The following is a 12,772-nucleotide window of genomic DNA, read 5'->3' as shown; positions in this document are numbered from 1 at the left end:
GAGAGGAGCAGAGCTTCACTTGCACGGTAGGGAAAGTGAGTATGACCCAGATGGTTGGTGGAAAGTTAAATTCTGATGTGTAATTATTGGCAACCCAGGAGTTTCTCAGCTATAATAATGACTCAAATGGAGGCATACTTCTCTGCTTGAAATAGGTCTATTTACTGTGGCTTAAAACGGCTTTCACACTGGACAAACAATACCCTTTCTTATACAAAAGTCATTCAAATTTCAAAATTTATTATGGGTTTATAGCAGGCACTCAAAAACCAGCATTAGTAGAACTACCATCAACTGTAACCTAACACAGCTCTGAAACTGTTTGGAAGAGATTTTATCTGCCATTAAGAAAACTCTTAAAAATACTGCCAATAATCTAGTTTTATTTTCTGGTTTTTACCTTTACTTGTGCTTTGACTTCTTGGAGCATAGCAGCAACACCACATTTTGGTACCACTGCTGACAAAACAGATTGCAGTTTTTGCTGGTCCAGGCTTGAGACGAGCAGCTGATCCAAGCTAAAATGAACAGAAAAATACAAGAGACAGCTTTATATTTCTAGACTGTGCAGAGATATGTTTCAGGTATGCAATGTAGGTTGCATTAGGGTAAACGATGAAGGGCCAGCTCATTAACAAAAGCAGAAATCTTGAAAACAGGTAAGAAATGGTGTATCCTGGGAGAATGGGAACGGGCAGAGAAGACAACTTAAAAATAACTCTGAAAATCAGTCCCCGTTCTGTTCCCCTCCTCCTTCCCCAATGGTTTTAGCAACAGGCATTAACAAAAAACAAGGAGACAGCTACATCTGAAGACTGCTTCTGGCAGGACAAGAAGCTCGTTTGTCACCGCAGGCTATGCTGGCAGCCAGCGCTGCGCAGCCTCCCCTCTACAGTGGCTGCTGTGCCGTAACGTGGCCAAAAACTGACCAAAACCAGCTAGAGGGGACCCAGGAGGAGTCCATAAAAGGAGCCCAGCCCCCCCAGGATAAAGTGTTTCACCCTGTACTGAAGCACGGCCGCCGCCAGACAGCAGAATGGCGGCTCCGAGTGATCAAGAGCATGAAAAACGGCACCCGGAATCGTGAGGGGAATGGGGGCTGGAGGAAAGCTGAAATGCGCTTTGGGGCGGACCTGGGGCAATGGGGAAGCTTCACCTCAGGAGAGGCTTGTGGGGATGAAAACTAAAGAACAGTAGCAAAGCTGACACCAACCTGATGGACCAACTGTTTTCTGAGCGATCCCCATCCAGAGAGCTGCCATGGGGCACGTCATCATCTGAGGCAGACCCTGGTGTCCCCGAGCCGCTGTCCCGAGGGCTGCTGGCACCCTTCCCCATCGCACCCGCCTCAGCGGGGCTGCAGCGGGCTGGCGGGGCTGCGTCGCTCCGGGCAGGCATGCCGAGGGCTCTGCGGGGTGTGATTTCCAGCTCCGTCTTGAAGCAGGCGGGCTGCGGTGGCCCTGAGAAGCCCTCTCCGCACAGCTTGTCCAGGTCGGGCATGCTGAGGGCCCTCAGCTCCCGCAGCCTGGAGCGGGACAGCGGCGGCCGCCCCAGGCCCCGGCTGCGGCGCGCCTGCGAGGCCGAGGGGGGAAAGGCGTCCGCATCTGCCCCAGCGCTGCCCGCCTCGCTCCTCTGGGGCTCTCCTTCCCCCTTGCTGCCCTCCGCCACACGTGTGGGCTCTGCGCTGGTGGGAGACTTGGCCACGGCGTTGGCCGGGCTCGGGCTGCCGCCGTAGGAGCTCAAGCTGCGCCGCAAGGCCCGTGGTGTCTCGGCGGGGCTGGCTGCGGCGGCCATCCCACCACATGACCTCCTGGCGAGGGGGGACCTCGCCGCTGAGTGTATATCGATGGCCTTCACAATGGGCCGGTCGAAATTTGCCAGGTTTTCAAAGGATTTGATCCTCTGTTTGACGGAGAAGGATGAGGTAGATTCATGCGGCCAGTTCAGCTCATAGTAGTAGTAATTCCTCCTGAAGCTCCTCAGCTTATCGGTGGCAGGGCAGCTAACGTCGCTGGCTGAGGGAGACGTGTCATGGACCCTCTGGGAGCTTTTGGAGGCGTATGCCTGCTCCTTCCCACTCTGGCCATTCGGCAGGTTGAGATGGACCATCTTTAACATCCCCGTTGCCGCCTGAGGGTATCTCTCCTCTGCAGCGTGGCCCTGGGGTCCTTGCACGGGATGAACCTCTGCAACATGGCAGTCCTCCCTCAAGTGACCCGATAACTGGGCCGGCATCGAATAAGTCCTCGTCACAGGTTTTGACAAGCCATAGAGATTTCTGTCTCCGGTGGTATCTGCTTTCGAGAAACACTGCACAGTCCCCATCTCCTCAGCCAGCCGAGGCACTTCTGCGTTCACCTCTTCTGTTTTCTCCAGCAATGGCAGCTGCAAAAATGATGCTGGTGAGGAAGAGGCAGAGGAAGAGGAGGAAGAGGATGATGATGAGGAAAGCTTCACCTCAATGAAAGTGCGCTGGATCTCCTGCCCTTCCAGCTGCTCCTGCTGAACCGAGGGGGACCTCAATGAAGAAGAGCCTCCAGCAGATGGTCCTACATTTTGCAGATCTAATTGCCTAAGGTCATCTGCACTATAGATGCTCTTGATTGTGTTCAGGCCTGTTTCACGGTTCTCAGTCCTCCCTTTCACATATTCAACTTTTGGTATCCCCTGAGGAGATGAAGTGACTTTGCACTGACCATCTCTGGCTCTGAAATCATCCACCTTAACACCCTTACCCTGACACACCACCGGCTGCATGGAAGCTTGTGTTTCTTTTGGCTTTCCCCATGCCTGCTGCAGGTCTGTTAACTCCCCATAGTCACACTTCATTTCACCGCTCACTGTTGGGCTGCTGGTGCCATTCAGGAGGGGCAGAAGTGAATCTTCAGAAATGACTAGTGATGGTTTATTTTCTAGCTCTGACCTTGGAGTCCTTGAGGCTGCTGAAACGCTCTTGCCAGGATCTGGATTTGTAGGTGAATTATGGGACAACGGTGTTTTCTTCCCCAGGAGTTTAGGCGACAGCTGTGGAGAAACAGAAATCCTTTTCTGATCAGCCCCACTGACTTTGGTAGGATTAATGCCAGAAGAATCCGAATTTGCCTTTGCTTTGCCTTTGATGGTGGATCCTTTTAGCTTTGGTCCTGCTTTGGCCTTCTGGTTATTTAAAAGGGTGTCCATTATACTTTTTTGTGCCATTCCCTTAGACTCCTGACAGGATTTTTTCTGCGAGGATGGGCTGTGCGGTACTGCAGCTCCTTTACAGTGATTTGTGCCTGAGTTTTGGACTTTTCCATTTGAAGTCCTTCCTGAAGTCACAGAGTTAATTTTCTCATTTTTCCCTGGCAAGTCATGAGTTGTATTAGCCTTTGGATCTTTAGATCTAGTGGGAAAGGGAGACCTGAGTGATATTGCTCTTGATGACAAGGCATTCACATGATTGCCGTCTGTTTTAGACAAGTTGGACAAACTGTTGGTTTCTTTCTTCACTAAGCAATAACTAACAGCATGATTATAGTCATCAACCACCGTTTCACTTTCAGATTTGGATCTCTGCTCATCATGACATCCTTCTTTCTCAAGCAAGTTGTTCTCCAAGCCATTGACATTTCTAGCAGAGCAAAAGCTTTTCTTTTTGCAGTGCAGAGACCCTTCGTCTTCAATGGATTCACAGCATTTCATACGTCTGTTACTGTTCCCCAAACCAATCTGTTCTTGTGTACTTAAGGCACCATTGTTACAGAAAGAGTAAACTTCAGGGATACTGACTGAATTCTTTAGGATGTCTTTTTCCAGCTGGAAAACCGAGGAAGAAGAACACAAGGATGCAGAGGACACATCTGAACACTGTGAGGGACATGGAGTGGGACCACCATGATCTTCCAAGCCTAGTTTGTTGATGCTTGTCTCCAGTGACCCACACATTGCACAGCCCTCAGTTTGCAAAACTTTGCTGCCATAAGGGTGCAGCAGGGACAGAGAGGATGAGCTTGTTGCAGATGTGAGATGTTTTTCCTGTGCGGGCTTTTGCAGCTCATCGTTCATGCAACAAATCTCAATTTGCTCCTCATCTGACTCCATTACAGTACAGACTGCAGGGGCGTTAGCAGCCGTGCAGGGCCCAAGCAACACTTCATTAGCACCATCAAAGGTTTCTGTGACAGACTCTGAGTCTGAGTGAGAATCTTCCGCAGCCCCATACATAGACTTTGGAAATGGGTCGCTTCTCTTACCTTCCAGAGAGTTTGCTGTAGGCAACTCATCCTCATTTAAACTGCTAAAATTCCTAGAATAGTTATTTAAAGAATTTTTATTCACAGTAAAAAGTTTGCCTGTGTTAATGGTGTCCAAGACAGACAGCCCCAAAACCCCTTGTGCATTAGCTCCACAATTCATAGCTTTTTCCAGCAGCTCCTCCTTGGCTGGTCGTGGCTCAGTTCCGGGACAGCCTTCGTCAGTCCCACAGCAGCACATCGTGGTGTACTCATCTCGGAGGGGGCTTTCCGCTCGCGACGGTGTGCGCGAAGCCCTGCTCTCGGGAACACCCATTTGGCTGAGCAAGTCATCGATATCAGTGACGGGGATGGCAGCGCAGTCCTCGGTGCGGCTGCTTTTCATGGTACCTCTTTGCACGTCTTTGCTCGTGGCATCAGGTGGCAGTGTTGTTCTCTCCACCGCACAGCCACCACCAGCATTCTGCAAACCGGCTCCTTCTCGCTTCCCAGCACTCGGTTCTTCCGCAGTTGCGAGGATGCTGTTGACATCGGCCTGATTTTGACTGTCTACCCCTGGAGACAGGATGAGGTTTGTAAATCTGCTGACAGCTGCATCACGATAAAAATAAATTAAAAAAAGAAGCAAGATCCTGTCAGATATGGAAAATGATACACAAAACACCAGGTTTTACTACAAAAATAGACACCCACATAGTCAGACTACATGTTTTCATTTTGCTCTGCACTCTTTGTCTTCTGTAATGATGTTTACAACAACTCAAATTAAACATAACCCTGTGTATTTGAGCAGCACACAGGAGGGAGCAATCCACTTATCCAGGGTGAGTAGTCATGATCTGCTTAATTTTCATCTTTGAAATTTCAGCAGTCAAGCAGCCAACTACCAAAGTGTCAGTGTGCAGTAAGTCAGGTTGAGCAGTATCGCTTCTCATTACTTGTTTGATCAAAGATGTCTCCAACAGATTGCAGAGAGTACACAGCCCTGGCATAGCAAACAAAGGTGAATAGATAACACAGTGATGAGCTGTGCATAAATAACTTGACCTCATCCTCTCCGCATTTCTGCAGGTGTTCAATGTGACATGCATGGGTGATGTTATACACGCATTAAGCATATGGGCTTTACAGGGTTTCCGGCACAGACCTTTCCTTGTTTCTAATACATGTTTAACCCACTCTTGGGCAACACACTGAGGTCCCTGTCACTGCTGCACTCCAGCACCCATTTCTCCAGCTCTTCAATTTTCAGCACTTCACCCGAAGCATCTGCTTGCACCTTTCTCCACTGCTTCTGGGACACGCATGCCCATTCAAGCTGCTTTCTAAAGGCCAGTTATTACCAGATGAGGCCCAGAAAGTGCATGGAGAAGGAGGAGTGTATTCACAGAGTCAGCATCCTTTCCTGCTCATTCAAACGTGCCAGCACATCTCTCTAACCTTTGCACAAACCTGCGGGATTACCCACAACACTTAGGTACCCATGCTAAGAAGTGCAGGTTCCTCCTGGAGTCAACAAAGGGCAAGACATCTCAGAAGAGCAATCTGAAGCAGTCAGGTTAGGATTTGAAGTACTGCCCGGCTTCAGCATGCTGGATCACACACTGAAGAGACCTGCTTCTCTGCCAGCGGGGCAGGGCGAGAGGAAGGGCAAAGCAGAAGAGCTGCCTGATAAAGGAGTACCAACGTGCCCTTACCCCAATGCTATTAGTCTGCAAAAGCCACAGCAATCTAAGGAAACAAGAACAGGACTCTCTGCCAAGCCAGAAATTCCTTAAAGAACAACTGGAACTGAAGCATCTGGAAACACTTCAGGCTCCCAGGTATTAATAGGTACACAAAGAAGATCATAAGCTAAAATGAAGCAAAATATTATGTTCTTCCTGAACTTGAAAAGTATGCTTTTCTTTTTCAAACACTCATTTCCACACCACGTAATTTGTACAGTCTGTGGGGATGCATGTATTGCTGTAGCAGCATAAATCAGCCCTGAGCAGAAACTAAGGAGGTATCAAATGTTTCAATTCAAACTAGAAAACTTTTTATAAGAAACATGCAAATAAACATTTTGATAAGATTTTTTTGGTTTTCTGTTTCATCCTTCTGCACATTAGAGAACTCTGACACATGAAAGGGAAAGAAAGAAAGAAGGCTTTTATTATCTTACTGTCTATTCACAAAAATACTATTTAAACTTCAGTTTTAAGAGAGAAATATGTGATTATAAAGGGTTAATATATTTACTGAACAGGCACAGCAGTAAAATGGTTGTCAGGACAGGGTTGCTGCTGAGTTAGCTCCAGGTCTGCATGAAATTACTCAGACCTCTGCAAATGCTGGCAGGAGGGACATACTGTAAGTGGGAGCTTTGAACACTTCACACAGGAGTAGGTTTGCTCCCCTCATCATGGTGCCAGGAAAGACCCCGAAGCCTGGTTTGGCGGCAAAGTGCTTTGCCTGGCTCACCAATGCAGACACAATGTACCCCCTGTTTTTTCTCTGAATCGATGTGGGAAGTTGGGGCAGCAGAAGATCAGATCCAGCCGATCGAAGGCAATTTTCTTCACTAGTATTCAGAATAAATGGTACGAAAGCAAATCTACTCTCTCACCTGATGCTGCTTTCTGGATCTCCAGGGTTACGGATGTGGGAAGACACTGCATAAGCAAGCAGATTTCCTCATACGTCATCTTACTGACCGGGATACTGTTGATGGTGGTAATCTCATCTCCTACAGCCATCTTGCCCATTGATCCCTGATGCAATGACAGACCCAAGGAAATTATAAATACACCTCAGAAGCCCTGCCACAGGGGCAAAGATTGCAGGAAAGCAATTAATGGCGTATGAGTAACATTCCCTATTTCACATCACCGCAGATCACAGGTACCACTGCAGTCAGTTTGCCAACACATAAATAAAGAGCAGACTGTGCTTTTGCCAGAAGAGGAATTAATGATCAATCTAAAACAGGAAGGTCAAGAGAACTGCTGGGTTCTCTGAGAGATCAGTTTCAGGATGGAAGACACAGCCCTCTTCATTTAAATGATTTGGGATGGATCAGTCATAGCTTCTTCAGGACTGGAACACTGTCTATAAGTTTTGCATTTCATGTGTGAATTATATTCCTGGTCACAACCTCCCATTGGACCAATGGGACTCTCCTAAATTACTTAATTGGACAGGGACTAAGCTCTTAAGGTAAACGCCTAAGTATGTTTCTAAACACTGCACAATAAGTCAGAGAAAAAGGCAGGAACAGAACCCAAATCCCCAGCTCTCACAGCCCAATTCAAACTGCTACGCCATATCCCCTCTTACCCTAGTGGCCACTAACTAGATTAAAAATGCTACATCCAGCTTTGTACACCAGAGTATCCTCCTTCCTCTTTCCACACTTTTGCATCTAGGTCAGCGATTCCACATCCAGCGTGAAGCAAGCATCCATACTAGTACGTGCATGTATGAGATGCAGAAGAGCAATGTGTTACTGGTACTTCCATGGAACTTGGCAAACCTGGCTAGCACCTAAGGCCTCCTGGCACCAGATTTGTGTAACACAGGAATATGTGCATATAAAATATTAAACATTTTTACCACCAGGATTTACTTATTTTGTCTTTGCCTCTGGTAAAAAGAAAGGAAACAAAAGCATGGCATTCCCTCAAAACTGTGACTGCGAGTGGGGATCAGTCCATCTCAGTAGATCTGCCTCTTGACTGTCTTAGTTTTGAATCAGCCAAGGGTGCACTTCTGAATCAGAAACACTTCATTGAACAGCAGCTTCAGAACAATATGGGATGAGACATGTTTTGCCCAGCAGAGACAAACACCTCCCTTGCACTTACTCTCAACAGATCATTTGCTTAATAATAAATAATACTAATACTAATAATAATCATCATCCCTGCAAAGTGAAAGCAAATCACAACAAGGCAACCCAAATTAAAAAATTACCATTTCTGCTGCTCCACCTGGCCGCAGTCCTGTGACAACAACCTTTAAGGGTAGGGCCTGGATTTCCAAATCCAGGCCGAATGACTCGTGCTCGTTGCGAACCAGAGTGACTATTTCACCCTGGCCTTGCCCGGCCCCGTCGGGTGCTTCACACTTCTTGCTGTGAGGGAGCGCCCTCGCAACAGGCTTGTTATAAGAGCCATGCTCCTCCGTCCTCTGTCTCTGAAGGCTTCGGCACTCCGTGCTCATCATGCTTTTCACTCTCGTGACTGCTCTGTGCTCAAGTTTTGGCGACCTCTTAGATTCAAGTTGTGCTTCCCGGAGCTCCTTCAAACTCAGGCTGCCAAGACGAACTTCAGGCACACTTGAGTAATCGAATGCTATGATGGGGAAGAAAGGAGAGTCGATTTGCTCCAGCGTGCTGTCTGCAGACTCCACAGAGTTGCTGAAGACAGGGGAAGACATCTCCATGCCACTGTATCTAGATGACTCGCTGTCCTGGCTCTCATCATTGATTTCTACAGACGACGTTGTAATGACAATGCCAGCGTCCTCCTGGCTCTTGGCCCTCTGGCTTCTTTGCAAGTGGGAACTTTCGTCGTCATCACTAACATCACCATCGTAGAAAACAACCCTCCTCTGTCGATGAAAGGGGCTGCGGGCAGATTTGGGGCTGTCACTGAGGATGCCGGGTCGGACAGACTCCACATGCTTGTTGTGAAGGCCGGATGATCTCCCACTAGTTGGAGAAGCCAGACCATTTGCTTTTGCCACTCCTGCTTCTCTAGCAGCTAGAAAAAAAAAGTTATACTTTAATTGCATTTACAGATGATTTGTAATACCATGCATCTGCCTCCAGCAGAGTACATGTGGCTCTGTTTGCAGGGGAAGCTTAACTTCTCCCCACAAAGCAAAAAGCAGGTTTTTCATGTCCTCCCTCTAACTACAGTAAACAGCAAGAGGGATGGCAGATAGCTCCACAATTTATGGGTAATTCCTGAAATCAGTTCATGGCACATCTGGTTCTATTTTCAGTTTATTTCTAAATTATGACTATGACCCAAAGAAGAAAGGGATGCAAATTCACATGTGTATTTTACTTTAAACAATAGAATTTCTTTCACATTTTGCTTAAATCTATGCTCAGGACTGCCTGCATCAACTTACAAAGAGTGAAAAATGCTTTCCTGAACAAAGACACAAGCACATGACAATCAGTTTCAAATTAAAGACTAATAAACCCAAGAATCCTTTCCATATCCTTCTTAGAAAGAACTGCATCTTATTTTGTAAAAAGTTTTTTTGGTTTACTTTGTTTTGTGGGGTTTTTGAAATGTAAAAATGCTTTTAAGCATTAAATAATGAATTTCCAGAGAAAAATAAGCTGTAGACAAAGACCGTACTTGAGAAGCACAGGAAAGGGAGAACAAATGTAATATCCTTTGAATTTGAAATCAGGTGCATGTCAGTAAGGAAATATAAGATTCCTTCAGTCAATTACTATGGGGAGAAAGACACATATGCAAAATATCCGATGTCAAATTGAACATTTGCTTGTTTTTACACTGCTATATGTGACATTTTTAAATTGTCTATTTGAGATAGCTATGAACACTGTCGTTTAAATGTAATCAATCAGGTGATCATCAGTCATTTGAAAAAAAACCTGCCGTGCTGTCAATCTAGTTTCGGCCAAACCAATCAAATAAAGTCATTTTCACATAATCAGAGCAGCAATTTGGACAAAATACCATGGAAACAGGCATTTTATGTGCATTGTTGTAAATCCCTTTCATTTTCCAGAATTTCATATGATCAGCACTGGCTTGCACTATGCTGCCAGGCACTTCTTACCAGCACAGGAATCACCATAGCTCTCCTGTAAAGCAAACCAGTGCTCAGTGACTCTCCCCCCATTAGCCAAATGACCAGACACATTTCCGTCGCTTACTCAGGTTGCCAGGAAGAAGAGAGCCATCATCCAACAAGCTGTTTCTGTTCTTCTGACGGAGCTGCTCTTCGTCACAGGAGCCGGTTACAGCATCAGAAAACGGGAGCTGGCTCGTACCGTCGTGCGAGAAGTACTGGGAAAGCTCTGCCTCGGAGCTGACAGATCCCTGCTGAAAAGAAGTGAGCCTGGTGACTGGCCGTCATCAATGTTTAAAGCCCCTGTCTGCATGCAAGCACCACAAACTCCACTCCCATCGCCCTTGTCAATAAAGGAAGTTTAAAGCCAATTTTTAAAATAAAGGACTTGTCAGTATATTGAGAGCCAAACTGTCAAACTTGGATGGCTGAAATGCTGCACATCAATACATTTTTAGCCAGTATAATAAATAAAAAAGGATTCCAAATCCCACTACTTTGCAGAGGTGGTTCAATGCAGAAACAAGGGATGAAACCATTCACTTGTGTAATTCCCTTTATACACCTTCTGCACTGAGAGAAGGGAAGGGTTTGTACTTCTGGACACAGTTTGTATGGATTCTTTGGCTCTCCCAGGAAAACCAGAGACTTTTCCACTGCAATGGCTAGACAGAGAGACCAAGCGCTCAGCCTTCTGCCCAAAGGCTCAGGTCTCTCTTGCTAACTTTGTCTCTGTGTTCTACAGAGCAGGGGTGCCTTCGAGGTAGCAGGAGGTGTGAGCCCACTGCTTTCTCTGCCGTTCTCTCTACACGGCTCCCAAAGGCTACAGCCGCACAGACGAACAGGAGCTTGCTGCTGTCATGATTTAAACGTGTGACATAAGAAACAAATCCTTTTATGGAGCCCATGTGACAGGGAAGGAGCATAGAGGTTTGGTTTTGAACTCCTTTATCAAGTAAGAGCTTCAGTAAAAGCTGAATTTGAAGCAGACGCTGTTTTTATTGCATCTAATCCTTTTACCCGGCTTGCTGGCTCCAGGAAGCGTTTCATAGTCCAGCTGAGGGGAGATGAGGTCTCTCCTTGTTTGGCCTTCACACTAGGAGACGGACTTTTTTGTACAGCTCCTGTTAAACACAGCTTAGTTAGATGCCAAAAATTAAAGTTGTGGTCCATAGATCCAAACAAGCTCCTCATGCACCTTCTGAGCTGGGGGCTGCATTTAATCCCACTTACTATCTGAATTGCTTTCCTGAAGTGAGATTTATTTAACATTTCACAAGCTCTCCCTCAGATCAGGCAAAACATTATCATAGAGACACATTATGCCAGCCAGGCCCAGGACAGAGCTATGAACAAGAGATGAGCAGGAGATCGTCCTTCTCACCCACTGGAGCATGCTCCTGACTAGGTGCAACCTCGAAAGACAAATTAGCAGCCACTGGCAAGGTCTACTTCAAATGTCTTAGCTGACACAGATACAAAGAGGATAATTACAAATCTAACATTTCTGTCTAAAAATCACCTTACTAGTCACTCTGCCATTGTCAAGAGTTTGCTTTTATCTGTAAGATTTGAGGAAGTGCTAAGTCTGGAGTTCAAAAACATCGGACAAATGCCAGAACGCACATTTTGACATGACACCAAAGATTAAAATGCAGTTAAAACATATAGTCCAGTATGCAATATCTGGACTTTTTCAAATGGACACATCAATACTTCCCCCCCCCCTTTTTTTTTTTGCCATCTACATGGACAAATGTACACAGATGGAGTCAATTCCTCCTGTCCTTTCCCTTCCGGGACATAGTCCTTCCCATTCATCCTGAAGAGAGGATACCTCTTGGCAACCCTACTTTCAGATTATGGCAGCCCAGCGAAACAAAGCAAGTAACATGAGCTATAGAGTTGATCCATCCAAACTGGATGTTTTTGCTAAAATTTCTGCAGTTAACAGACTGATTACATCTCCCAAACTGTTCTGCTGTTTTGAGGGCCCTCAAAATATTGATGTTGAGGAACCCAAGAGCATGTCCTTAAACCTTCCTGCATCTGGAAAAGGATGCATATTAGGAGAGAACATACTGCTACCTGTGACATGAGAGGAGCTGGCGTCCTTGCTCTCTCGGTGGGTAGTACGTGCGATTGCTTCATCCATCTCCTGCTCAGAAACCTAAGTCAAGTGGAAGACAGAGATCCAACTAGGTAGATGAAATGAAGATGAAAGTCTGACCACTTATCACTACAAATACATGATTTCAGATATGGTACTATTTTTACTTTTTTGCAGTAAAGAAGACCTAGTTGAGAGCTCCTAAGTCCTGGTCCCCTGATTCAGACTCCCTCCATTCCATGCCACTCTCTTGCAGAAACCAGGAGGCAGAAGCCTGCTGATTTAATGAAGACCACATCCAAGTGCCATATTGCGCAAACAAATAAAACAGCATTAAACTTAAAGAAATCAAATGAAGTCATTACAGCACAATTTTAACTCAATTAAGTGCTGTACATTCATTTATCGAGAAAATATTACTTTAAAATAGACAAAGGCTGCTTTGTACAAGCATACATCAGCAACAGAAGATATTCGACACTTAACCTACCGGAAGAATACCAGACTTCCCGAGATATTAGAGGTCTTTTTAATTTTCATTTCTGCTTGTTTTTAAAAAGAAAACTTAAATCAGTAATTGGTAATTAATGTTTCTCTGGTTTAAGAG

At 45.9% G+C, this 12,772-nt stretch overlaps 1 protein-coding gene across 1 annotated transcript in view; it reads right to left on the bottom strand.

The window, feature by feature from the left end:
* Window positions 1-12,772, bottom strand: part of PDZD2 (PDZ domain containing 2) — a 142,112-nt gene that overhangs the window by 13,191 nt on the left and 116,149 nt on the right. Inside the window, exons 14-20 of the mRNA XM_075137360.1 lie at window positions 12,144-12,225; window positions 11,076-11,179; window positions 10,141-10,309; window positions 8,190-8,980; window positions 6,844-6,988; window positions 1,214-4,823; window positions 401-518 (exon numbers count right to left, since the gene is read on the bottom strand). Coding sequence (XP_074993461.1) covers window positions 401-518; window positions 1,214-4,823; window positions 6,844-6,988; window positions 8,190-8,980; window positions 10,141-10,309; window positions 11,076-11,179; window positions 12,144-12,225 — 5,019 coding nt within the window. The remainder of the gene's footprint in view (window positions 1-400; window positions 519-1,213; window positions 4,824-6,843; window positions 6,989-8,189; window positions 8,981-10,140; window positions 10,310-11,075; window positions 11,180-12,143; window positions 12,226-12,772) is intronic.

This window comes from Calonectris borealis, chromosome Z (genome assembly GCF_964195595.1).
Source record: "Calonectris borealis chromosome Z, bCalBor7.hap1.2, whole genome shotgun sequence".
NCBI lineage: Eukaryota > Metazoa > Chordata > Aves > Procellariiformes > Procellariidae > Calonectris > Calonectris borealis.
The sequence above is the reverse complement of the archived record's forward strand: the minus strand, read 5'-3'. Positions and strand labels throughout refer to the sequence as shown.